Raw genomic sequence first — 26,848 nt, 5'->3', positions numbered from 1 at the left:
CAAAAAATCTTACGGTACCTTAAACATCTGTTTTTTATTGCAATCAAATAACAAGTTTGTCTTTAAATAAAATAGTGAACATACTAGACAACTTGTATTTTAGTAGTAAGTGAGCAAACAAAGGCTCCTTATTTTTCTGCTGACATGCTGTAACATCTTGTGTCTTTTTCCATTCTATAATTTTGTCAACATTATTAAGGACAAGCTGTAAAAATTGATTATTAATCAATTTGTTCATTTACTGTTAATACCTGCTTATTTTCCGTTTCATCATGTTCTATCTACACTACTGTTAAAATGTAATAATCACGTGTTCTTCTGTTGTTTGGATACTTTACATTGTTTTTGAATGATACCACAAATTTAGGTATCGATCCAATACCAAGTAGTTACAGGGTCATACATTGGTCATAATTTAAGTTCTCATGTGTCCAGGGATGTATTTCCTGAGTTTATGAATATAATAGGAATTAAAAAAAAGAAGAAAAAGATTTTGTGACGATAAAAAATATTGATGTAATCATAGTAGTATCGACTAGATACGCTATTGTACTTGGTATCATTACAGTGGATGTTAGGTGTAGATCCACACATGGCATTAGTTTACATTGTGACGCCGGTGAGCTACGGTGTGTAGTGAAGCATGTTTAGCTATTCCTCGTCCTGCAGGGATGATACTAAAATCACTTTATTTGTCACCATGGAGGCGAGGATTAGTGATTTAGAAGTAGCTAAAACACTGCCGACTGCGACTGGACTTTAGCCGCTAGCTAGCTAGCCATGTTTTAAAGCACCTCTTCCTGAGGGCGTTTCAGTGTTATAGCTTCACCTTTATCTTTAGTTTTTAGGCCAAAATGCATCCATTCTCCCTTTTCTGTCTACACACTGTGCTCGTAAGTACTCCGTGATAGTGCGTTGCCGAACATGCTCCTCTGCTCATAAAACCAGCAATGACACGACATGACGACGACGTGCCGTCATGCCTGAAAAAAAAAAAAAAATGGCAAACCGGTACTTTTCAAACAGAGTATAGTACCGTTTTTGATTCATTAATACCGGGATACTATACTAGTACCGGTATACCGTACAACCCTACCGTATACCTAATGTGGCCAGTGAGTGCATTTATATGGAAATATTTCTGTCCACAGTGTGTCTGGGTGGACGTCTGGATGTGGTCTTTCTTGTACCGGCATCCACTGATCGGGTGAACCTTGCCAGACCTTTGCGGGCTCTTCTCACAAGTGCAGCAGGGTCATTCAGCACAATCGGAGCCCGCGACTCACAGGTACAAAAGACCCTAACCCCCACAACACAGGCAGATGTTGATGTTTTGTTTTTCTGTTTGTTAGATGGGGGTTGTTGCGTATGGTTATAGACCCAAAATATGGTTTCCGCTTAATCGTCACAGCAGGTCCGACACACTGCTCCAAGAAATTCAGTCCATACCCTTTGATGAAAGCCCCGGAAATAACATTGGTCAGTTCTGAAAATTTTCTGTAACATGTTCTTGGTGTTGGATGTGGTAGAACTTGGTTGCGCTCTACTCCCCTCTGCAGGCCAGGCGGTGACTTTCGCCACACAATATCTCCTTACCACCCCAGCTGGACGGAGGCCAAGGGTACCGGGGGTCGTTGTAATCATTGCTGATAAAAAATCTACAGACAACCTCACGCAAGCAGCCAACAGCCTCCGGGCAGCAGGTGAGAATTGATCTGTTGGACTATACTTACTTAAATAAAAGTGTGGCACGCATGCTACGTTACATTTCAAATCATTATTAAAGTAAAAAAAATGAAGTTCAGAGTTTCCCCTAGATTGCCAAGATATTTGTGGCAGTGGGGGCGTGGTCAAAATGACGTCATCGCATTGTTTGCTATGATGCATATATTTTCTTTTAAAAGGCGAAAGAATGTATACATACATTCAAAACAAATCTGTTATTATTAATTGTAGTAATAGCATATATTTTTCTTACATAATATTGTTTTGCTCTAATATTCCTGCTTTTTGTACAATGTAATTTGTTAAGAATGTTTTTTTTTTTGTAGAGATTTCTCCATTATCACCAAAAATACACGGAGACAGACATGTGTGCACGGAGGAAATACTTGTTGGAATTGAGCCCCTTGTCATAAAATTGTCAAAAAAAGTTAAAAAGAGCATTGGACTTTGTGTTCTGTTTGTGTTCTTCCGGATGCTACCATACAGTATATTTTGTTTTCTTGTAAAAAACCCCCCACCTCATTTTTAGGGTGCAGTGGCTAATATTTAGCTTAGGCGCATCGCCACAATCAAATACCTGAAGGGGAAACCCTGAAGTTGACTTTTCACATTTCGGAAATGAGAGCTTTTCTCCAATTATCGCAGGCTTCTAATTATCGCCCTTTACAGCAGTAATTTGAGGATTTATGGTAGTTTCCATTCATTATGTACTTTGGGGTTTGCAGGTGTTATGGTGTTGGCAGTCAGTGTAGATCAGGCGGATACGGAGGAATTACGGCGGGCCGTGACAGACGGCAGCACCCAAAACATCCTGTTGGTACGCGATGCCGCCCAGTTGGAAGCTATCTATACTGATCTGGCAGACTTGCTCTGTGGCTTTGCGAGAATACCAGAGGTGAGAGGTTGTCCTAATTCATCATAGTTGTGTTTAATTTATCTCAGCTCTTCACAATCCGCATGTTTTTGTGCGTAGGGAAAGCCAGGTCCGGAACAGTGTACCACTCAGTGTCCTCAGGTGAGTCATCTGTTAGTTTGACACTTTATTACCTCATTTGTCATTACGATCACGAGGTGGGATTACTTTTATAGAATGCTGAACAAACATTGTAGGACTTCTTGACACGCCCTGCGGATTTCTTGTCTTCAGTGTTTTCCTCCTATATCTTCTGTGTGTTTTTTTTGCTTTTTAGGGAGACAAGGGAGATCGCGGAGAAAAGGTAAAGTGCAGGAAGTCTCTCTTTTACTGCATTATATTTTTGTTGTCTTGATTTCGATTATCGTGGGAGTTATGTTCCAAAATCCCCGTGAAGTAGTAGTTTTTATGATTTACTTAGTGTTGTCCCGATACCAATATTTTGGTACCAGTACCAAAATTATTTCGATACTTTTCGGTACTTTTCTAAATAAAGGGGACCACAAAAAATTGCATTATTGGCTTTATTTTAACAAAAAATGTTATGGTACATTAAACATATGTTTCTTATTGCAAGTTTGTCCTTAAATAAAATAGTGAACATACAAGACAATTTGTCTTTTATTAGTAAGTAAGCAAACAAAGGCTCCTAATTTAGCTGCTGACGTATGCAGTAACATATTGTCATTTTCCATTCTATTATTCAGTCAAAATTATTAATTATTAATCTACTTGTTCATTTACCATTAATATCTGCTTACTTTCTCTTTTAACATGTTCTATCTACACTTCTATTAAAATGTAATAATTACTTTACATTAGTTTTGGATGATACCACAGATTTGGGTATCAATTCGATACCAAGTCGTTACAGGTCGTTACAGGATCATACATTGGTCATATTCAAAGTCCTCATGTGTCCAGGGACATATTTCCTGAGTTTATAAAAATAACATAAATTTTAAAATGGGTGGGTGGCGGACCGGTACTTTTCAGAGGTGGTATAATACCGTATATGATTCATTAGTATCGCGGTACTATACTAATACCGGTATACTGTACAACCCTAATTTACATGAATATTATATGCATTTTAGTTGTTATGCTGTCATTAACCTTTCACATTACACTCTTATGTAATTGTAAAATATAAAATATTGGTACTTACGAATAATGACGCTAAAGAATCTACTGCATGGGGCTGATGACATGATGACGACAGTATTCTGTTCTTCCTTATTCATGTAGCAAACCGAAGATTTATTGATCTTGCAATGGCAGCTCGTAGCTCGAAACTAAGCTACCTTCTTTTAGCATAGCAATAAGGAAGTTCACCTTTTCTCCGATGGTGAGCATCTCTTTGTTTTCTCTTCTGTTTATGGTCAATTATTTGTGGTTTTCTCCAGGGGGAGAGAGGCAGAGATGGTGTGGATGGACGCAAAGGAGAACCTGTAAGCGACTGACCCACATTCACTACACTGGAACCTCGATTTACAATTTTAATTGGTTCTTGAACAGGGTTCGTAAATAGAAAAGTTTTTATATTGAAGCAGATTTCTCCATAAGAAAGAATGTGAACATGAATAACTGGTTTCAGCCTTGACAAAAGTCTATATTTTAGTACAAGCTGTAAATCCAACAGACATAACAAGTGGGTAATGGATCAACTTCCTGTTTAATAACAAATAGTGATGTGTGATACCACTGATTTGGTTTCCGATCCGATACAAAGTAAAATTCAGGCTGGTATTGGCGATACCAATCCGATGCCGATACTTTGTGCACATATAACGTGTATGTAAAAAATTTATTAGTTCTGTATTTTCAAATAATAACATATCTATGTAAAACAACAACAGTAAAAAAAAAAAGGAAAGAGCCAAAAATCGGAATATAATGAGAAAAAGATAAAATTGTAAAACTAATAATTATACTAATATACTTAGTGACCTTTAACACTAAAGGTGTGTCTTTAAATATACGTAATATCTATTTTTAGCATTTAAAAAAAAAAAAAAAATAAAAAAAAAAATATATATATATATATATATATATACATATATATCAAAATGGCCTACTCATAATCGACTTTCCATTATGCGGACCCTGGTGGACACCCACGACATAAAATACCAGAAGCTCTCAAAATAAAAATAAAATATACTTAAAATATAAAAATGCTGTTAAAATTTAGTTAGTTAATCCAAAGATAAAACAATACTAACTCATTAATTAATTTGACAAATATAACAACCATATCAAACACTGTTAAATGTGTACTTGAACATTAATATTTTCATACATACATAATTTTTTACACTGTATATTAAGCAATTAAACGGTTGTATTGTTATCCATCCATCCATTTCCTACCGCTTGTCCCTATCGGGGTCGCGGGGGGTGTTGGAGCTCAGCTGCATTCGGGCATTATTTTTATTATAATCTTACTTCAATCAATCAATGTTTACTTATATAGCCCTAAATCACGAGTGTCTTAGGAAAAAAAGATTAAAATGTCAGAAAAAAGAGGGGAAAAAAATCGGGATGTAATGAGAAAAAGCTGAAATGTTTTCAGTAATAAGTAAAATAATATACTTAGTTACTTATAATACAAATCTGACACGATATTTGTTTTTAAAAATGTTTTAAATAAAAAAAAAGTATCAATATGGCCTCCACATACTTTGATTTTTCAGTGTGCGGCTCTTGGTGTAAAAAGTTTGGAACTAAACTATCAAAAGCATCGATATTTTTATTTGAGGATCGATATTAGAGCATAAAGATCTAGTATCGGCGGTATTGATATTTCAGTATCGATCCGCACATCACTAATACCAAAGTCAAAACAACAACATTCAGTTGAACTGTCCTCATTATAGCCCCCCTGCCGACACGCACACACACTGTCACTAGCCCTGTGGTGCACTCACAGTTTAAAAATCACAAGCTCTTTAAATTTAACAGCCAGGTTGCTACAATGATTTGGAATAAAAACATAAAATCCACTTTACCTTGTCGGTTAATCTTCTTTGCGTGTAAAGGGAGGGGGGCATGGGGATGGGAGTGTGAACAACACTGTGGATACTTCCTGATTGTTTCAAACCGCACATTGCTTGTCCATTGCTTTCTTTGGACTCATATTGAGTTATCAAATTTGGAAATTTGATCAGCTCGTCCACAAAATGGCTGCACTGTGAGGAACAACAAAGCATATTTGTATTCATAAATCGAAACGTTTTTAGAAAGAGGGGTTGGTAAAAGGAGGTTCCACTGTATTAAAAACATCTTTTAGTATGATAAGTAAATGTTGGTGTTCCCTTAAAAAAGTGTTTAGTTTCTTAATCAAAACTAGCATTGCATCCAAACTAATAGTGCAAGCTTACCTGATGTGTGTGTGTGTGTGTTTGTGTGTGATGTAGGGTCGGGATGGATTCCCTGGTAGAGATGGTCCGAGGGGTCCTGAAGGGCGTCCAGGTCTACCAGGCCCGTCTGTCCCTACTGACCCCACAGCGGGCTTAAAAGGGGAGAAGGGAGACAGAGTAAGTAGGAGTTAAAAAAACGTACCAAATCATAATGTCTGGGTCGATATAACCACTTCATGTTTCCAGGGTTTTACTGGTGTTGATGGAAATCCAGGAATACCAGGGCGACCGGGTTCTCCAGGAAACACAGGGCTTCCAGTAAGCTGAGAAAACACATTTAGAAATGTGTACATTTCAAAAACGAATAATGATTTGATGTGTCATGTAGGGTTCACAGGGTCAGCCTGGTGTCAGAGGAAGCTCTGTAAGTCAACCTCGCCTGAAGAGATGATGTCACTGCTGCAAAGCATCATTTTAAACTTCCTTCCTGTCACTTCAGGGCGGACCTGGCATATCAGGGTTGGATGGTGCAAAGGGAGATAAAGGTGAAAGGGTGAGCAGATTATTGGTCTTTCTCCTAATCTACGATGCTGTATTTTTTAGAATCATAAGTAAGGTTTCTGTTGGTTCATTGTACCTTCTTGTTGATGTTTCAGGGGGAGCCAGGCTCCGTAACAGGAGGAGTGTATCCAGGAAGGAAAGGAGAGCCAGGCACACCAGGAATACCTGTAAGAAGCACATAAAAACATTTTAATACAGTCATATATCATAAATGCTTTAATTACAGCTGGGGTGTTTATTTATCTAACCCGCAAAGATAACGGGCCGTTAATCGAAAGCAGGCGCTAATTGGACAGACGCTGTTATTTGCGAACTCTTAAAAACTCCTTAAACATGACCAGGAGTCGGAAAATTACTTTTAAAACGTAATTATAGTTAATACAGTGACTTTAGTAAAAAAAATTAGTAACGGAATTAATGATCATTAAATGTAATAAGTTACCAGTGAATGCCATACTAACCGTTTAAAGAGCTTGGATGTGAAGTAGTAGTGAAACAACCAAAGAATAAGTGCTTTGTATACTTTCACAGAAGTATAACTGGAACCACGTTACAGCAGAAAGGAACCAGCTAAGACTGGTGCAATGGATGCTGAGTAGATATGGTTAATAATGTGAGAGTCCAGTCCATAGTGGGGCCAGCCGGGGATCATCTTGCATGTAGACACGTCGGGGCGCCGAGACGTCACCAATTGATGCACAGAGGAGTGGTCCATCCTGGGTCCCGATGATTTTATGGTAAAAAACTGGCAGTTCAGTCACCAGAATTTTGCGGTAAAAATAACAGTGGTACTGTTTTTCTATTTAGTAATGCACTGTTAAAAAACATGGCCATAGATTTTACGGTAAAAAAACTTGCAGCTCAGTCACCAGAATTTCAACATAAAAACATTAGTGGTACAGTTTTTCAAATTACAGTAATTTGGTCTAAAAACTACTGTAAATTGTATGGTAAAGTTCTGTTTTTTTTTTTTATTGTAAAATATGTAGATTTTTAACTTGTTGCGTTTGAATTTGAGACCCCTGCTCTACGGTAAAGTTGTGACTATTTTACGCTCTATAGAAGAGTATAATATCGTTCGCCATGCTTCGCCCATGTCCTATAATTACACTTAGAAAAACTTTATTGATCCACACGGGAAATTGTTCCACACAGTAGTTCAGGTACAAAGGATGGAAAGGATAATGCAGGCATAAAGTAGACTTAAAATGTACCATAGTAGCAATATAAAATTTAACATATGTGTAATATTTAAATATTATATATACAGTATATAATATATACTGATATATTATTATATTATATTATATTTTTATATAATATATACAATATATAACAAACCCCAATTACCATGTACAATATTACAGTAGATGTAATGTAAATTTAGCATCCTCCTTATGTCTTATCTGTCCGGGTAAATTTTGAAAGCGATCAGATGAAATATCAAGGAGGAGTTGGTTACAGAACAACACCAGGAAATGGCAAAAATCTGCCAAATGTACATAAAAGTTGGATGTTAATTGAATTAGGCACGAGACTTATATTTATATATGGTGGTATGAGGCTACATTTCGCACTGGTGGTGCTGTTGCATGGTAAAACATCGCTGTCTGGCTCGCAGACCATTGGCACATTTTCACTGTGGCCCTTGGAGGCCAAATGTTTGGGCACCCCTGCTACAGACACTGTGAGCCATAGATATGAAATAATAGATACAGAACACCTCTTTGAGGTGCGTACTTACAGGGACCAAGAGCATGTTTGGGCATTTCATGGTTTTAGAAACAAGAAGGATACTTGCTCGCCACGGAGGCATGCCATGGCATATGTCAGCAGCCTAGGATGAGCTTTACGTACATATATATAATTTATTAAAGGTGCATCAATAATCGGATCATAGCCCCTGGATTGGAATCTAAACCTGAGGTTCCCAGAGAAAACCACCCCTACTGTTGAGGGACGTGTGACGTACGCAAAATATAGTTAGTTGTGGATTGATAGCGATAATAACATGCCACATTTCACTGTCAGTAACAGTAACGGCGTTGTGATGTTTGAAGTATCAATCAATCAATCAATCAAAGTTTACTTATATAGCCCTAAATCACGAGTGTCTCAAAGGGCTGCACAAGCCACAATGACATCCTTGGCTCAGATCCCACATCAGGGCAAGAAAAAACTCATTCCAATGGGATGACAATGAGAAACCTTGGAGGGGATCGCAGATGTGGGGACCCCCCCGGGCGACCGGTGCAATGGACGACGAGTGGATCTAGCATAATATTGTGAGAGGCCAGTCCATAGTGGATCTAACATAATATTTGGAGAGTCCAGTCCATAGTGGATCTAACATAATATTGTGAGAGTCCAGTCCATAGTGGATCTAGCATAGTAGTGTGAGAGTCCAGTCCATAGTGGATCTAGTAGTAGTGTATTAGATCGCACATTACTAGAAAAAGGATAGTTGTCTTTTGCCACAATGCGTTTCAAAGTTTACGACTTCATTCGTCCCAGATTTTTTTAAACACACTGTATGCTTCGTATTTTGTCCAAATATTAAGCATTTCCATGCATAAAAAAGGCTAAATGGACTAAAAATGTTAATATTACAGTAGTATTGGCCACATGAGACCAAATCAAACAGAGTGCGCGGTTCAGTATCGAGGTCACTGATTGGCTTAGCCTCAGGCAGCGTTACTACCATAGGCGCCGATCCATTGTCCGGGCCCCGAAGCACCCACGGACAATGCCGAGCAACCACGTGGGATTGATGGCAACTTTCAATCTTTAAAATATATTTTTTTAAATCAATCTTGTCGTAGTTAAAGTTGTGGCGAGTTTGGTCCGTTTTACAAAATAATAAAACCACAAATCATATGGGGTATTAACATCGCTGAACATCTTTTTTTTTTTTTTTTTTTTATACGCACACACCGTGCACCTACTGGCAGAAATGTAGATCGGCGCCTATGGTTACTACTATATTATATTGTGTTAAAGGAGCGTAAAGGTGGCTATGTGGGTGTTATTTCAGAGCGCTCATAATGTTAAAAAAAACATATTTGGAAGGTTTCTTTATGCTCTAGCTATGAAAATGTATTTACTGATTTAAAATGAATATTTCTTACTTTTCGAAATCAAATTTACCACTGTCAAGTGTGGAACTAGGTAACTGAGATAAAAGGGAGTTTATTGTATGTTGAAGAGCAACACAGTCACAAAGTAAGGAGTCTCCACGCGCCTTTTCTCACGCACGTTTCTTTCCTGTGAATTCAGGGGACGCACGGTCGGCCAGGAATTGACGGTATCAAAGGTACACCAGGGATTCCAGGTGCACCAGGGCAAGATGGTCGCCCAGGGATACCAGGAACGCCAGGACTGTCCATCAAGGTTTAGACCCTTTCTTTCTTTCCATGCTTTTGTACATTCATGTAACTGTATGATGTCTGTCATGCTCTTTACTAACTTACCTATGAATGTATACAAATAATGTAAATGTTCACCAGCTACTAGGGAAGTAACGGTATCAAAATCTCCCGGTACGATATCATCACAGTATTAAAGGGGAACTGCACTTTTTTGGGGAATTTTGCTGATCGTTTACAATCATTTTAAAAGACATGGCGATGGATGGATTTTTTTTTTTAATGCATTTAAAATATTAAATACATTCAATCAGAAGTCCGCTTACAATGGAGTCTATAGGAGCCGTTCAATTCTGCCTGTAGAGCCCTTAAAAAACATCCAAACACCCCTATTAGGGTTTTGTATACATGATGTTATGTTATGATATGTAATGTAGTAACGGGCACATTTATAATAACATTTAATATTTGCGTATTTTTATCATTTTAAGCATAGGCGGAGCATTAATTTAAAAAACGCATCACCGGGTTTTGCTTTTTTAACATAATAAAACATCACTTATCGTACAGTGTCTGCTGTCATTAGGATGCCGACTACTAGGATTTTCATATATCCCCATTTAGATGAAAAATGTCTCATAATCTTCGTAAAGAAACTGGGTGGATGTTATATTTTTGTAATGTTCTTTTATTTACGTTAATTTAATAGTTAGAATTATTTTTTTTTAAATCTATCCATTCTCATGTCTTTCATAATAATTGTGAACGATAGACAAAATTCCCCCCCAAAAAAGTGTAGTTCCCCTTTAAGACCACGGCATGATGTTATTGTGGTAGATGTCCCAAAAAAAAAGACTTAAAAATGTCAGTGTATAAAATTAAGTGGCAGTAACGTTTAGGATAAACATGTTTGAATCATATTTATTACTACAATCATGTGTTTTTAAGTTCAAATAATTGTGCAGGAACATCCACTGTTTCAAACAGCTATTACAAAAAAACTCACAGTTGGGTGTCTTTAAAGTGACAATGTAAACATCCAGTGTAAAACAATAATGTTCACTTTAGTGTCTTTCTTTACTTTCTGACAAGCAGTGTCCTCCACGATGGACAGGTTTGTTTCAGTCTGAAAAATGCTGTTTCTCAGAAAAGTTAACAAATTAACTTTTAATAATTTTAACACCTCATAAACTGATGTTTGGCTTCGCCGACTCAAAATATATTTTCTGGGTGACGGATCATGAGGTGGCAAGTTCACGTTCAAGGGACTTTATCTGTACCCGAAGGTAGATCTGTTTTGCAGTGTAAAATAAAATACAGGAGAATGGCATATGCATATATATTGAAAATAAACAAAGGTATTAACACAAAACAGATCACAACCTGACAAACATGACAAAGTGCTCAACAGGCTGCTTGGGACCAGGACCAGGAAAATAAGAAAGAAAAAGTCACTTGAAGAAAATAAAAAGAGGCAGAGTAAAAATGTATAAAAAGACAGTAAGATAAAACAATTATGGATTAATAAATAGATAAAAATAAATAAATATGTGCAATATAGCTATAGTTTTTTGAAAAGAATAGCTGCGGCTGTAGCAAATCTGTTCCTATACCGAGATGTTCTGCATGGGACGGGAGAAGCTGGAACTCACCATAAAGAGGGTGAGAGATTTCTGCTGTAATTGACTCTGCAATCTGCTGACTCCAAACTCAGCTGGGGCTCACCAATAAGTCTTTTTGTCCACTTGCTTATTTGGCTTAATCGGTTTCTGTCCTTCAGGGGTAGCCCTTCAAACCATGATACTAGACAAAAAGATAAAACTGTTTAAATAAAAGCAAGATTAAACAAAATCATGATTTACGTGGAAACGCTCAAGATCAAAGTGGTTCGCTTAGCTTTGCAGAAAGCAGACTTTCTGACCTCCGCCAAAGAGGTTATGTTTTTATCAGGGTTTGTTTGTGTGGTTTTTTTAGCAACATAACTCAAACAGTATTGGACTGATTTTAAAGAATTGTCCAAAAACATCTACTATGAACGCACTTCACTTCCTGCATTCCACAGCCCCACCTTGCCGGCAGAGGATTCTAAGAGATGTAGTTTATTTTCAGGCAAAAACACTAGCGCAGCAGAAAAAAACGACACACCAAGTGTTTGTTTGATACCGTCATGCGTCACAGCATTAATGGGAAGACTTTGTAACCAAAATACCGCGGTATCTACAAAACCGTTACACCCCTACCAGCTACTAATGCAAAATATGGCCTGGTATAGTATGTTGTATCCATAGCGGCTTTAATATTTGTCACAGACATTGAAAGACATTGATGTAAATGCAGACACATAATGCTGGGGGGGTTTCAGGATGATGTTCTACAATACCACACATGGTGGTAGCATTGAGCCACTATTTTTCTTCAGTTGCCCCTCTTAGGAGGTCATTTTCTATGTATTACTGAATAAATTATTCACAAATAATAGAGAGCTACTCTCACATTGCATATGTCATGAAAGTGAGGTGGCGTTTGTGTTCATAGAAACTTCAGCAAGCTCACAATTTGGAGCTATGGAAAGGTTTTTGTTGGCCCTATGAAGTTATTCTCAGTGCTGTTCCATATTTGATGTTAAAAAGCTATGTTCAGCAGGGCAGAGATAGTCGGTTATAAGCCATGTAAAGGAAACACATCCACCTTTAAAGCTTTCAGCCTGACAACAATGTTCAGCTTCCTCTCTCCCTTGCTTTCTCTCCGTAGGGAGACAGGGGCAGCCCTGGAGAGCGGGTGAGTCACACCATTGCCAGCTTGCCTTATGTTTGCAGAATTATCCCCAGGTACCTGAGAGCATAATGACTCTTGACTGTTATCTCTCCGTACTGTGCCAGGGACTTCCAGGAGTCGGCGGCGGGGGGGTCGTCACTGGCGAAAAGGGCTCCCCAGTAAGTGCAGTCAACCACCGTGCAATGTGTGGACAAATGAGTTCTGGGTGCAAGTGGGGGTTGGTATTTTGCATCCGCTAATTGCCTTTTTATCATCAGGGTTCTCCGGGACCTCCAGGAGTGCAAGGTCCTAGAGGGCTATCCGGATCACAGGGGGCCAAGGGAGACAAGGCAGGTCGATTTGCTGTATAAGTAGCAGAGGTGGAGGAAGTGCAGGAGAAAGTGAAAACTGAAATGAGCGACTGCATACGCCAGGGGTGTCAAACTAATTTTAGATCGGGGGCCACATGGAGGAAAATCTACTCCCAAGTGGGCCGGACTGGTAAAATCACGGCACGATAACTTCAAGCCCCCCCCCCCAGTTGCGCCTGATGCTGCGTCATCAGTGGGGGAATGTGGAAAGAGTGTCACAGCGCTTAGAGTACCTTGAGGGTTGAAAAGCGATATACAAGTATAATCCGTTTACCATTCCACTCTGACACATATAAGTCCTAACTAAATAAATAAACACTGTACAGTCATATGGACACACGCTCAAAGTTCTACAACATCTGTGAAAATACTGCAGCTTGTTCAATAATGAAGATGAGCTGCTGTGCAATACAGTAAAACAGGGGTTCTTAACCTTTTTGACCTCGGGGCCCAACTTTTCTACTACAGAGGGGCCCGGGACCCACTCAAATATTAACACTGAATTAGTAAACTTACCCTTTATTTTAATCATATTCATTAATTATATCTAATTTACTTACAGTGCATCCGAAAAGTATTTACAGCGCTTCACTTTCTTACATTTTATGCTGCAACCTTATTCCAAAATGGAATACATTCATTTTTGTCCTCAAAATGCTACACACAATACTCTATAATGATAATATGAAAAGGTGTTTTGAATTTTTTTTTGCTATTTTTATTTAGAAAAAAATCACATGTAAGTAAGTATTCACAGCATGTTCTCAATATGATGCACCTTTGGCAGCAATTACAGCCTAAAATATTTTTTAATATGATGCCACAAGCTTGGCACGCCTACAGTATCTTCGGGCAGTTTCGCCTATTCCTCTTTGCCCTATGATTAAGAAACCCTGCAGTAAGGTACATAGCAGATTTCTTTTTTTAAGTCATTTTTGGCAATTTTATGCTTGAAAAAAAAATAATTTAGGCCAAAAGTTTGTAAAATGTCCTTAAATATGCATATAGTTTAATAATACTAAGCCGTAGTCCAACGTGAAACAGCAAGGACGAGTGATCTGATTTTTATATATGTATTTTGAAAAACCGCGATAGAGTGAAACCACACAATTAAAAGTGGAAAGTGACAAGGAAAATATATTTAAATAAAAAAAAAATTAAAATATTTTTTATATTTTGTTCTTTCCAAACCAAAGTTCTATTCTCTCTCGCGCTCCTCTCTCTATATGTAAAAAATATGTACATTTATGTGTGTATATGTATATATACCTATATGTATGCATATATACATATTTATATATATATATATATATATATATATATATATATATATATATATATATATATATATATATATATATATATATATAGTACAGGCCAAAAGTTTGGACACACCTTCTCATTCAATGCGTTTTCTTTATTTTCATGACTATTTACATTGCAGATTGTCACTGAGGGCATCAAAACTATAAATGAACACATGTGGAGTTATGTACTTAACAAAAAAAGGTTAAATAGCTAAAAAACATGTTTTACATTCTAGTTTATATAATAAAAATATTTATATTCTGGTTTCTTCAAAATAGCCACCCTTTGCTCTGTTTACTGCTTTGCACACTCTTGGCATTCTCTCGGTGAGATTCAAGAGGTAGTCACCTGAAATGGTTTTCACTTTACAGGTGTGCCTTATCAGGGTTGGTTAGTGGAATTTCTTGCTTTATCAATGGGGTTGGGACCATCAGTTGTGTTGTGAATGAGAAGATGCGTCCAAACTTCTGGCCTGTACTGTATATACAGCCTGTATAGTTGTGTATATGTGTGTGTGTGTGTATGTATATATATATATATATATATATATATATAGTATATAGTATATACAGTATATATATATATAGGGACGGCGTGGCGTAGTGGAAGAATGGCCGTGCGCGACCCGAGGGTTCCTGGTTCAATCCCCACCTAGTACCAACCTCGTCATGTCCGTTGTGTCCTGAGCAAGACACTTCACCCTTGCTCCTGATGGGTGCTGGTTAGCGCCTTGCATGACAGCTCCCTCCATCAGTGTGTGAATGTGTGTGTGAATGGGTAAATGTGGAAGTAGTGTCAAAGCGCTTTGAGTACCTTGAAGGTAGAAAAGCGCTATACAAGTACAACCCATTTATTTATTTATCATTTATATATATATATATATATATATATATATATATATATATGTATACACACAGTATATATGTGTGTGTAATCAATAAAGTTTTTTTTTTTGCAATTATCAACTTTTTCAGGCAATTTCCTTGAGTCCTTAATTAATTAAGTTTCATTTTTCAGGGTGACAGTGCTGTTGGGCTGCCAGGACCAGCAGGCAGGCAGGGAGACCCTGGTGACAGGGTGGGTCACCCTCAATAACATGTATTGGCATCATGTGGACACATTTCCATTTCATAAGCACATTTCCTGCCTAACACACCAACAATAGTAATCCACCATGACTTGTACACATTAAGAGTCCCGTTATGCCCTTCAGGGTCCTCGCGGGCCTCCAGGAGAAATTGGCAGTAAGGTACGATAAAGGTATGAAAAATGAGACGTGCCCGTAACATTTAACTTGAAGATTGACTGTGTGTATTCTGATAGGGTGATCGAGGGCAGCCGGGTGAGCCTGGATCGCACGGAGACCGGGTGAGTGAAGGATTTAGCAGGAATCAATCCTACATGTACTTATTTATATTATGTTTTGATGTTCTTTGGCCATGTGAGCAGTCTATAGAGAGCTTTACATTTGGACAATCCCACTTAGCTGCAGAAGAAAATGAACTGAATGTAAAAATGAACATGTGATTGACTATCTCTTTGGGACAGATTATGACCCACGTAACTCAACTGTCTATTTTGTCACCTATCTGTGTGAAATTATATTCATAGCTGTCGGAACTTGCAGGAGAGCTGTGTGCGACAGGCAATTTAATTCTCTTTTGCATATGGAAAATGTAGATATTAAATGGAAATGGAACAATTTATATGCAACATGTACAGCTCCTCTCATTGCTGCAAATACTGGATTATATGTTTTCCTGACACAAAGCTGAAAAAATTAGAATTTGATACTAAATAGAGTAGTCAGTGTACATCAGGGCTACATAATGAAGAGGGCCGCAGTTGATCTCCTGCTGTCCCCACTATGGACTGGACTCTCACACTATTATGTTAGATCCACTATGGACTGGACTCTCACACTATTATGTTAGATCCACTATGGACTGGACTCTCACAATATTATGCTAGATCCACTCGACGATTATTGCACAGGTCGCCCAGAGGGGGTCCCCACATCTGCGGTCCCCACCAAGGTTTCTCATTGTCATCCCATTGGGTTGAGTTTTTTCTTGCTCTGATGTGGGATCAGAGCCGAGGATGTCGTTGTGGCTTGTGCAGCCCTTTGAGACACTCGTGATTTAGGGCTATATAAGTAAACTTTGATTGATTGAGTTTCAAGAGCCCAAGGTCTCAGTGGTTGGACATCAAAATGGGGATGTTTCTTTAGAAAGTGCCTCCGGAGGTTATATTGATTTGAGACTGTGGTTTCAAAGTAAACATATCAGCTTTCACACTGCACTGTCAATAAATTCATTAATCTGCTATCGCTACTCGTTTCCAACGTCTGCAGCTAGACCAGTGGTTCTTAACCTGGGTTCGATCGAACCCTAGGGATTCGGTGAGGCGGCCTCAGGGTTTCGGCGGAGCCTCCTCCGCTGAGGTCAAGACACACCCAACTCATCGTGTAAATAAAAACTTCTCCCCATCGGCGTATTATGGATACCACCAAACAATTTTCCCTCTAATTTTCCATCTGATTTGCAGGTGTGTAATTTGTTGTGAGTTCATGCACTGTGTTAGTGTTGTTCTTTGAACAAGGTGATGTTCATGCACGGTTCATTTTGTGCACCAGTAAAAAAAACATAACTTTGTCTTTAATTTGAAATTTATTTTTATTTTTATTTTTTCCACTAAAGAAGGGTTCGGTGAATGCGCATATGAAACTGGTAGGGTTCAATACCTCCAACAAGGTTAAGAACCAATGAGCTAGACAGATCGTTAACAGCATGAAGAAACCAAAGCTAAGTTTTGTTAAAGGTTGATGAATTATTTTTCTTCTTCAGTTGTATTTCTTTCCACAACTTGCTTTATTTAGGTTTGTAAGACTGAAAATGTAAACATTACAAAAATATAATGTCCATTGTGTATTTTACATAAATATTGTCCATTCAATCAATCAATCAATGAATGTTTATTTATATAGCCCTAAATCACAAGTGTCTCTAAGGGCTGCACAAGCCACAACGACATCCGCGGTACAGAGCCCACATAAGGGCAAGGAAAAACTCACAACCCCAATGGGACGTCGATGTGAATGACTATGAGAAACCTTGGACCGCATATGTGGGTGACCCCCCCCTCCTAGGGGAGACCGGATACAATGGACGCCGAGTGGGTCTGACATAATATTGTGAAAGTCCAGTTCATAGTGGATCTAACATAATAGTGAGAGTCCAGTCCATAGTAGATCTAACATAATAGTGAGAGTCCAGTCCATAGTGGGGCCAGCAGGAGACCATCTTGAGCGGAGACGGGTCAGCAGCGCAGAGATGTCCCCAACCGATGCACAGGCGAGCGGTCCACCCCGGGTCCCGACTCTAGACAGCCAGCACTTCATCCATGGCCACCAGACCTGTGTGTGTGTGTGTGTGTGTGTGTGTGTGTGTGTGTGTGTGTGTGTGTGTGTGTGTGTGTGTGTGTGTGTGTGTGTGTGTGTGTGTGTTACATGAATTAAACAGAAGGTTTAGTGTTCATACACACAACAAACATTGCACACATGTAGTTTAACACAATTAAACTGAAGGTGTAGCTTTATCGCCCTGTGCTGGTCAAATTCAGCGCTACATGTATTCAACCAGTTTTGATCACCAGAGTTAAACAGCCTAAAACAACACGACCACAAATAAAAAAGACATCACAAAGTCAGAAATTTCAATACATTCGTACTTTGCTGTCTAGTCGCTGTTATAAGTCTGATTTTCGCTATTTTATTTTATACATCAGAGCCCCCAGTGCATTGGGCTCCGGCTGAGGAAACGCTGGAAATGACTTTATTGATCTGAAATATACTAAGAGGGTCAAATAGATGAATACAATATTTTAATAAGATACAATACAAAAAGGCATAAATATTATATTAATATGTAGTTAAAAACAAAATAAAATTAATGTGGTAAATACAAGCTAATAAATACTAACACAGTTATAACGGTAATAAAAATGATAGGATGAATACGAATATTAATTAAACGTTAAGTTAAATAGGTGGGCCTTAAGCTTGTTTTTAAAAATCATAACATTCTCTGTAGCCCTGAGGGCCTCTGGCAGGCTGTTCCACAAATGGGGGGCGTAATATTGGAATGACGCCTCCCCGAGGGTATGTATCCAGACTTTTGGAATATTAAGGCATTTAATAAACAGTAAAATAATCTTAAAATCGATTCTGGAACACACAAGAATCCAATGCAGTGATTTTAAAACCACTGTAATATGGGCCCGCCCTCTGGTCCTGGTCAACACACGGGCGGCTGATGACAATGACCAAATGATCAATGTGTTCTTTGTTAGGGAGAAAGAGGACTACCTGGTGAAACAGGAGAGCGAGTAAGTTATATGCTTTGTTCCAGTTCATTATCCATCGACTCCTTATCGGTTTTTGTCTTTTATATATTCTTAATAATGTCTTCTTAGGGGGACCCGGGCAAACCAAGCTCCCCTGGACCACCAGGGCTGAGGGTGAGTGACTGGCCCGCCATGGAGCTTAAATGGCATCACAATTGTAGTCTTACACCGGCGTCTCATGACTAAACCTTTACATTTGTCCTCAGGGTCTCCCAGGGCCCAGTGGAGCGGCGGGAGAAAAGGTGAGGCTGATTCAATTAGGACTAATCATTCGAGACGTGCCAGGTCAGCGGGAACGTGAAACCCCTGCAGAACATTTCGTAATCGCGTGTAATAGGTATCCCGGCAAAAGATTAAAGAACTTGCATGTTTTTAGGGAAGCGAAGGCCCACGAGGGGATCCAGGCCGAAGTGTGAGTTGAAGGAAAATAATGATATAATAATTTTATTTCATAAATATCTTTGACTTAAGTGCGCTTTGAAATTGTCCAGATTCAAGGTCCTCCAGGGAAGAAAGGGGAACAGGTAAGAAATCAGGCTCTTATCATACAATTATTCATTTGACTAGCGTCCTCTGACACCTCTCCTTTGCTCACACAAGGGAGAGTTGGGTCTCAGCGGTCCTGAGGGGCCCAGGGGACCAAAGGGAGAAGATGGCCAGAGAGGAGAGAAAGTGAGTCACCATGCTAATGGATCCAAAAAGCAGTCGCAGTTCAGAGATCCGAGCTCGTATCCAAATGACACCTCTTTTGTTCTACCCCTAAAAGGGGTCTTCAGGGTCAGGTGCGGGCATGATTGGACCTAAAGGAGAGCGAGGCGAGCCAGTGAGTGAAAGCCAGCAAGTCATCATAAAACCTCCCTGGAGATTTCTGTTTCATCTCGTGGCATTAGCTAGTCCCCCTGCGTCACACTTACAGTGACTGTGAAATATTCCTGACAATATCCTCTAATAATTCATCTAGTCTTCCCTTGTGCTACAAACTAAGAATGCATAAAACATGTGCTCTTTCTCCCTCCCCATCCTCAGGGACTTCCAGGTATCAGTAGTAGGCCGGTTGCCAAGGTGAGGAGCATGTTGTGCTTCATTTGGCCTTTCCTGCTTTGTTTGTATTTATCTGCTTGCTAAATTTTTTTCCTGCAATTTCCCTCTTAGGGAGTCGCAGGTGAACCAGGAGAGAGAGGAGAGGACGGCCGGCCGGGAAGCCCAGGGAAGCCCGGCCCTGCGGGGAAGCAGGTGAGTCGTTCATAAGTGACGTGGTTTTGTCCTGGCATCCTTTCTGGGTCGTTCGGTGTTCTTTGGATTATCGTGTGGTTATGTTCCGGGCCCCACTGTGGTAGGGACGCGGTTTATTGTATGACTTTTATAAATATTATATGCATTTAAAGTCTTTATAAGGCCTCCACACAGCTTTCACATTCACGTATAAACACTTCCTATGCTCTTAAAGGGGAACAGCACCTTTTTTTAAATGTTGCCTATCATTCACAATCCATACATAAGACAAGCAAACATAGGTTTTTCTTTTTTTTATGCAGTCTAATGAGTAAATAAACACTAGCAAAACTCAGCTAACAGTGGAGGTAATGGAATTCAATTTATTCCGCCTATAAAGCGCTCTAAAAAACTTCCAAAAACCTCCAACGTTTAATACACATGCCGTAAGTTTATATGTACTGTAGTAACTGCCACATTCATAATAAGTTCTAATATTTATGTATTTTGGTCATTTTAGGCCTGCAGCGGCCCATTAATTTCACAGACGCATCACAACATTTGCTATTTCCTTTAAAAACAATTACTAATCATGACAGAACTCAAATGATGATCCAGAACCCTGTATATTTTTGAGCTTGAATATATGAAGGATGATCTACAAGTTTTCGAAGCAAGGTGATAATCAGATCCAGCAAGTAGCACTATTGCTAAGTGCTTAACAAGAAATACAAATTACTTTTATGAATAGTATATACATTTAAAGTCTTTATAAGGTCTTCACACAGCTTTCACACTCCTGTATATACACTTCCTATGCTCTTGAAGGGGAACTGCGCCTTTTTAAAAATGTTGCCTATCATTCACAATCCATATATTAGACAAGTACACATGTTTTTCTTTTTTTTTTTTTTATGTAGTTTAACGAGTAAATAAACACTAGCAAAAGTCAGCTAACAGTGGAGGTAATGGGATTCAATTTATTACGCCTATAAAGCGCTCTAAAAAACTTCCAAAAACCTCCAACGTTTAATACACATGCTGTAAGTTTATATGTACTGGAGTAACTGCCACATTCATAATAAGTTCTAATATTTATGTATTTTGGTAATTGTAAGCCTGCAGCGGCCCATTAATTTCACAGACGCATCACAACATTTGCTATTTCCTTTAAAAACAACTACTAATCATGACAGAACTCAAATGATGATCCAGAACCCTATATATTTTTGAGCTTGAATATATGAAGGATGATCTACAAGTTTTCGAAGCAAGGTGATAATCAGATCCAGCAAGTAGCACTATTGCTAAGTGCTTAACAAGAAATACAAATTACTTTTATAAATAGTATAAACATTTAAAGTCTTTATAAGGTTTTCACACAGCTTTCACACTCCTGTATTAACACTTCGTATGCTCTTGAAGGGGGAACTGCACTTTTTTTAAAATCTTGCCTATCATTCACAATCCATATATAAGACAAGCACACATATGTTTTTCTTTTTTTTTATGCAGTCTAACGAGTAAATCAACACGAGCAAAAGTCAGCTAACAGTGGAGGCAATGGAATTCAATTTATTACGCCTATAAGGCACTCTAAAAAACCTCCAAAACCCTCCAATTTAATATAAGTAAGTTTGTTTGTACCCTAGTAACTGCCACATTCATAATAAGTTCTAATATTTATGTATTTTGGTCATTTTAAGCACACAGCGGCGCATTAATTTCACAGATGCATCACAAAGTTTGCTATTTCCTTTAAAAACAACAACTACTAATCATGACAGAACTCAAATGATGATCCAGAACCCTTGTTCTACTTCGATGCCAATCATATTTGGATGATTACAATCCGAAAACTGTTAGTTGCGAACCAGTTGTAGTTCTACAGTATGTATTATGTGTGCTTCAAGCACACCTGTGAAGTGAAAACCATTTCAGGTGACGACCTCTTGAAGCTCATCGAGAGAATGTCCAGAGTGTGCAAAGCAGTAATCAGAGCAAAGGGTGGCTATTTTGAAGAAACTAGAATATAAAACATGTTTTCAGTTATTTCACTTTTTTTGTTAAGTACATAACTCCACATGTGTTCATTCATAGTTGTGATGCCTTCAGTGACAATCTACAATGTAAATAGTCATGAAAATAAAGTAAACGCTTTGAATGAGAAGGTGTGTCCAAACTTTTGGCCTGTACTATATATCAAACTAAGAGAAAAATAACAAAAGGTTGTCTTCAGGGGCAGACAGGTAGACTGCGCACAAAGTACAAAGAAAAACTCACAACTAGGGTTAAGCAGGAGGAAACGTAGCGGGATGACTCAAACAGGAGCTTGGAGTAGGCGATGCACTGGCCAAGACCCAACGTGGTGGAAGTACCGTGGAAAGATCCCGCGCTAACAGCTGTGAGTGATCAGACCAAATAGGGTGCGTTGATTACAAACAGCTGTGCTCAGTTGCCCCCGCTTTCCCTTGGGAACCATGGCAACTGTAAATAGAAAGAACAGGGGAGCAACATTGCCAGTAGGTGGCACACAAAAAACAGACATGTAACAACCGTTACACATTCAAATTATCGTAAAACCGGTATTAATAACTCTGATAAACACACAAACCGGTGTTTACTGGAGAATCAAGCTAACGCTGGCTAACTTAAATGCTAACATTAAAGCGAACCACATTAACGTGTTTTTCCAATTCGGAAACTACATAACCCAATCTAAACTTGTATAAACACATTGCTGTCTGAGCAACTAAGATATTTAATTGCGCAGGCGGTGCTCTCTTACAAAAAAGTGATCAATGTATACTCGAAGGAATGGCTGGGTTGCAGTCACGTGACCAAGAGGCACATTCGGGCACTTTTGGGTTTCAGGCGATGGTCTGGAGTCCCATTAGGCTACTGTTTATTTACCTGAAGTGCTGGCTGTCCAGAGTCGGGACCCGGGGTGGACCGCTCGCCTGTGCATCGGTTAGGGACATCTCTGCGCTGCTGACCCGTCTCCGCTCGAGATAGTCTCCTGCTGGCCCCACTATGGACTGGACTCCCACTATTATGTTAGATCTACAAACCCCGTTTCCATATGAGTTGGGAAATTGTGTTAGATGTAAATATAAACGGAATACAATGATTTGCAAATCATTTTCGACCCATATTCAATTGAATGCACTACAAAAACAAGATATTTGATGTTCAAACTCATAAACTTTTTTTTTTTTTTTGCAAATAATAATTAACTTAGAATTTTATGGCTGCAACACGTGCCAAAGTAGTTGGGAAAGGGCATGTTCACCACTGTGTTACATGGCCTTTCCTTTTAACAACACTCAGTAAGCGTTTGGGAACTGAGGAGACACATTTTCTAAGCTTCTCAGGTGGAATTCTTTCCCATTCTTGCTTGATGTACAGCTTGAGGTTGTTCAACAGTCCGGGGGTCTCCGTTGTGGTATTTTAGGCTTCATAATGCGCCACACATTTTCAATGGGAGACAGGTCTGGACTACAGGCAGGCCAGACTAGTACCCGCACTCTTTTACTATGAAGCCACGTTGATGTAGCACGTGGCTTGGCATTGTCTTGCTGAAATAAGCAGGGGCGTCCATGGTAACGTTGCTTGGATGGCAACATATGTTGCTCCAAAACCTGTATGTACCTTTCAGCATTAATGGCGCCTTCACAGATGTGTAAGTTACCCATGTCTTGGGCACTAATACACCCCCATACCATCACAGATGCTGGCTTTTACACTTTGCGCCTATAACAATCCGGATGGTTTTTTGCCTCTTTGGTCCGGAGGACACGACGTCGACAGTTTCCAAAAACAATTTGAAATGTGGACTCGTCAGACCACAGAACACTTTTCCACTTTGTATCAGTCCATCTTAGATGAGCTCAGGCCCAGCGAAGCCGACAGCGTTTCTGGGTGGGGGGGGTTTACCCACATCTGAGGTCCTCTCACCCATATCTGCGGTCCTCTCCAAGGTTTCTCATAGTCATTCACATCGACGTTCCATTGGGGTTGTGAGTTTTTCCTTGCCCTTATGTGGGCTCTGTACTGCGGATGTGGTTGTGGCTTGTGCAGCTCTTTGAGACACTTGTGATTTAGGGCTATATAAATAAACGATTGATTGATTGATAACTGAATCAGTGCAGATTCAGGCCTATTTTGAAAAGTTTAGGGGCAAATATATAAGCGATCATGAAAAAAATATTTAAAATGGGATGGAATGGATTTATACACTCTTAAAAAAAGATACATTTTTTCAATGATTTAAACCATTTATCATCACCAGGACGTTACTGCTCGCTACAACCTCACTTCACTTGACAATTAACGACATTTAGAGAAGAAAAGATTGGAGGCACATCATGTCTTTACATTTGAGGGGTCCACAAATTAAACAATAATCCGTGAAAGACAAAGTTGGACTTATTCGTGCATCGCTAAGTAACGTATTTGATTGACATAAGGAGTGTCGTGCTGCTGTGATCGTGACGCTAATGAGAAAAAGGATACATTTCTTTGCAGTTGATTTCCTTCTACGAATAGTAGTCTGTCTTTTACAATTCTTGTCTACATTTGTTTTTATGATGTGAAGTTGATATTTTGCTTAGCTATAAATGTCCCTGTTGTTCAGGGACATGACGTTAGTTTATTTGCACAAGCAGGTCTTCGTAGTTATATTTAGGAATAGCAACCACAAAAGAACACAAACTAATGTGATCTCTTGTCCTTTTCTCACGTTTAGTTCTGCTATCAAACACTACTAATATAGTAGAGAATAAACTCGATTGAAAGATTCTCAAACAAATCAAATGTTCACAAACATTTTACATAGTGATCTCTGCAGACACAAGCGGTCCGATTGTATTCCACAAGATGATGAAAATGAAAGTGATATTTTGAAGAGCCATTCTTTTTCCCTGACTTTATTACCTTTATGAACCACTTCTTTCTGGACTTTATGAAAGCTCTTTCCTATCTCTCTATTTGAACGATTGCAACACCCAAAAACAGAACAGCAATACGGCATTTTTTGCTCAAACTCTACAGTCACTCTCACATGTTTTAATGCTACGCTCAAGCTGCTTGACCATCGTGTGAATTAAGCCAGGAAAAAGAAAAACGGATGTGACGTCGACCCCCGTGCTATACTATAGGCTTCTAAGGTCTAAGCACACACCAGCACACAAGCTGCACATACGTAATAATAATTGAACAATATTGCAGTATAAAACAGCACATTTGTTATTATAAACAAGTATCAAATAATCATTGTTGCATATGACTTTCCCGACACATATAAAGTCTCCAAGGCAAAAGCATATTAGAAAGTATCCAATACCAAATGTGTCCGCATCTTAAGCTTACGACGTCATGAGCTTAACTTCATGAATTATTTTGGCAACTTAGCTCCTGATTTACTAAACGTTTGCGTGTACTAAAACATGTGCAAACCGGATAGCATGCGCAAAGCTGATCTACTAAACGTGGCCAAAGTGGATTGCGTCTGTTAAGTGAGCAGACTAAGGCGTGCGACCCATTTTGTATCACTGTCTTCACATACGCTGATCATCAAAACGCCCACAATATTGTGAGGAGAAGATGCAACTATAATTATTTAGCACGCACAATGTGAATTATCAACACGCATCACAGTTTTGCGAGCAATATTTAGCACGTGTTAAGGACGTGCAAACTAAATGTTCCGCACATGGCTTCGGAACCGAGAATCCTCCGTCCGATATGTGTGTCTACATTTTGGACGGTCGTAAATAAAAAACATTTGCCAGCAACATCATTTTATAATTTGATAGCTGTAAGAGTACCTAACTGGCTGATTGAAATTCAATTGAAGCGTTTTGGTGTCATTTAATATTTTTAATGACGTTTTTTGTCACATTATTATTAAAATATTTCTTATGTGAAAAAAACTTCCGTAAGTATGCAATTTTTTGCGTCTTGAGAGCAGTAAGTGCAGCCTCTACTCAATGCGCGCACCTTAGGGGGTAAAAAAAAAAAAAAGACAGAGAAAAGTGGTTTCATTGTCAATGCACCGCACGACTGCTTCTAAAATGCCCATAATACATAGTTGATGTCTCGTGCATGTATGAAAACATAGCAAAAGACCGCAGGTAGGAGCATGATAACATGAATGTGCAGTAAATGACAGTGTCTCCATGGTGATGCCCTGTATAGTACACGCAAAATCCTCATTTAAATAATGAGGGGATACTTATTGTAAAGTGGTTCCTGCACATGCAGTCTTAGTAAATTGCCCACAACACGCCCACTAATAGTACAAAATATTTTATAGATTGCACAAGCTGTTCCGTGCGTGCTATTCACATCTTAGTAAATCAGGCCACGAGGTGTCGCCAAAAAACTATTATTACTCCACTTCAACTTAAAGACAAGATGCGTCAATTCCAGACTGTTAATAATAAAAAGGTCAGTGTTTTTCACATGTACCATTGTTCTTTTTTTTTGACATATTTCATTTGATCAATCTTTTTCTAACATTCCACGCTACAAAATGATACAAGTATTTATGATTTGTGCAGAAATTACATTGGATCCATACCAGTATCAGCCAATACTCAAGGGTCCATTATCGATATGGGTCGGCATGGCTCGGTTGGCCACGCCAGCAAATTGTGGGTTCAATGTTCGATCCCCGCTACCGCCATCCCAGTCACTGTGTCCTTGGGCAAGACACCCACACTGGTTTAAATGTAGCTTAAAGATGTAGATAATGGGTTTCACTTTGTAAAGCACTTTGAGTTTCTAGAGAAAAGCGCTATGTAAATATAATTAACTTCACTTATTGTATCGGAAGTGAAAAAGTTTAATCGGGATATATTCTATATATTC

The 26,848-nt window shown here is 38.9% G+C and overlaps 1 protein-coding gene across 1 annotated transcript in view; it reads left to right on the top strand.

The window, feature by feature from the left end:
* The window catches only part of col7a1 (collagen, type VII, alpha 1), a 265,397-nt gene that overhangs the window by 136,055 nt on the left and 102,494 nt on the right, over positions 1–26,848 (top strand). Inside the window, exons 27-54 of the mRNA XM_061930639.2 lie at positions 1,152–1,288; positions 1,353–1,479; positions 1,560–1,703; positions 2,451–2,620; positions 2,699–2,740; positions 2,916–2,942; positions 4,045–4,089; positions 6,058–6,177; positions 6,247–6,318; positions 6,389–6,424; positions 6,500–6,553; positions 6,657–6,728; positions 9,838–9,951; positions 12,678–12,704; positions 12,806–12,859; positions 12,959–13,030; positions 15,377–15,436; positions 15,573–15,608; positions 15,683–15,727; positions 18,710–18,745; positions 18,833–18,877; positions 18,970–19,005; positions 19,140–19,175; positions 19,255–19,287; positions 19,364–19,435; positions 19,530–19,586; positions 19,790–19,825; positions 19,916–19,996. Of these exons, the coding sequence (XP_061786623.2) occupies positions 1,152–1,288; positions 1,353–1,479; positions 1,560–1,703; positions 2,451–2,620; positions 2,699–2,740; positions 2,916–2,942; positions 4,045–4,089; positions 6,058–6,177; positions 6,247–6,318; positions 6,389–6,424; positions 6,500–6,553; positions 6,657–6,728; positions 9,838–9,951; positions 12,678–12,704; positions 12,806–12,859; positions 12,959–13,030; positions 15,377–15,436; positions 15,573–15,608; positions 15,683–15,727; positions 18,710–18,745; positions 18,833–18,877; positions 18,970–19,005; positions 19,140–19,175; positions 19,255–19,287; positions 19,364–19,435; positions 19,530–19,586; positions 19,790–19,825; positions 19,916–19,996 (1,886 nt within the window). The remainder of the gene's footprint in view (positions 1–1,151; positions 1,289–1,352; positions 1,480–1,559; positions 1,704–2,450; positions 2,621–2,698; positions 2,741–2,915; positions 2,943–4,044; positions 4,090–6,057; positions 6,178–6,246; positions 6,319–6,388; positions 6,425–6,499; positions 6,554–6,656; positions 6,729–9,837; positions 9,952–12,677; positions 12,705–12,805; positions 12,860–12,958; positions 13,031–15,376; positions 15,437–15,572; positions 15,609–15,682; positions 15,728–18,709; positions 18,746–18,832; positions 18,878–18,969; positions 19,006–19,139; positions 19,176–19,254; positions 19,288–19,363; positions 19,436–19,529; positions 19,587–19,789; positions 19,826–19,915; positions 19,997–26,848) is intronic.

The sequence above is a fragment of the Nerophis lumbriciformis genome, linkage group LG03, assembly GCF_033978685.3.
Source record: "Nerophis lumbriciformis linkage group LG03, RoL_Nlum_v2.1, whole genome shotgun sequence".
Lineage (NCBI taxonomy): Eukaryota > Metazoa > Chordata > Actinopteri > Syngnathiformes > Syngnathidae > Nerophis > Nerophis lumbriciformis.
The sequence above is the reverse complement of the archived record's forward strand: the minus strand, read 5'-3'. Positions and strand labels throughout refer to the sequence as shown.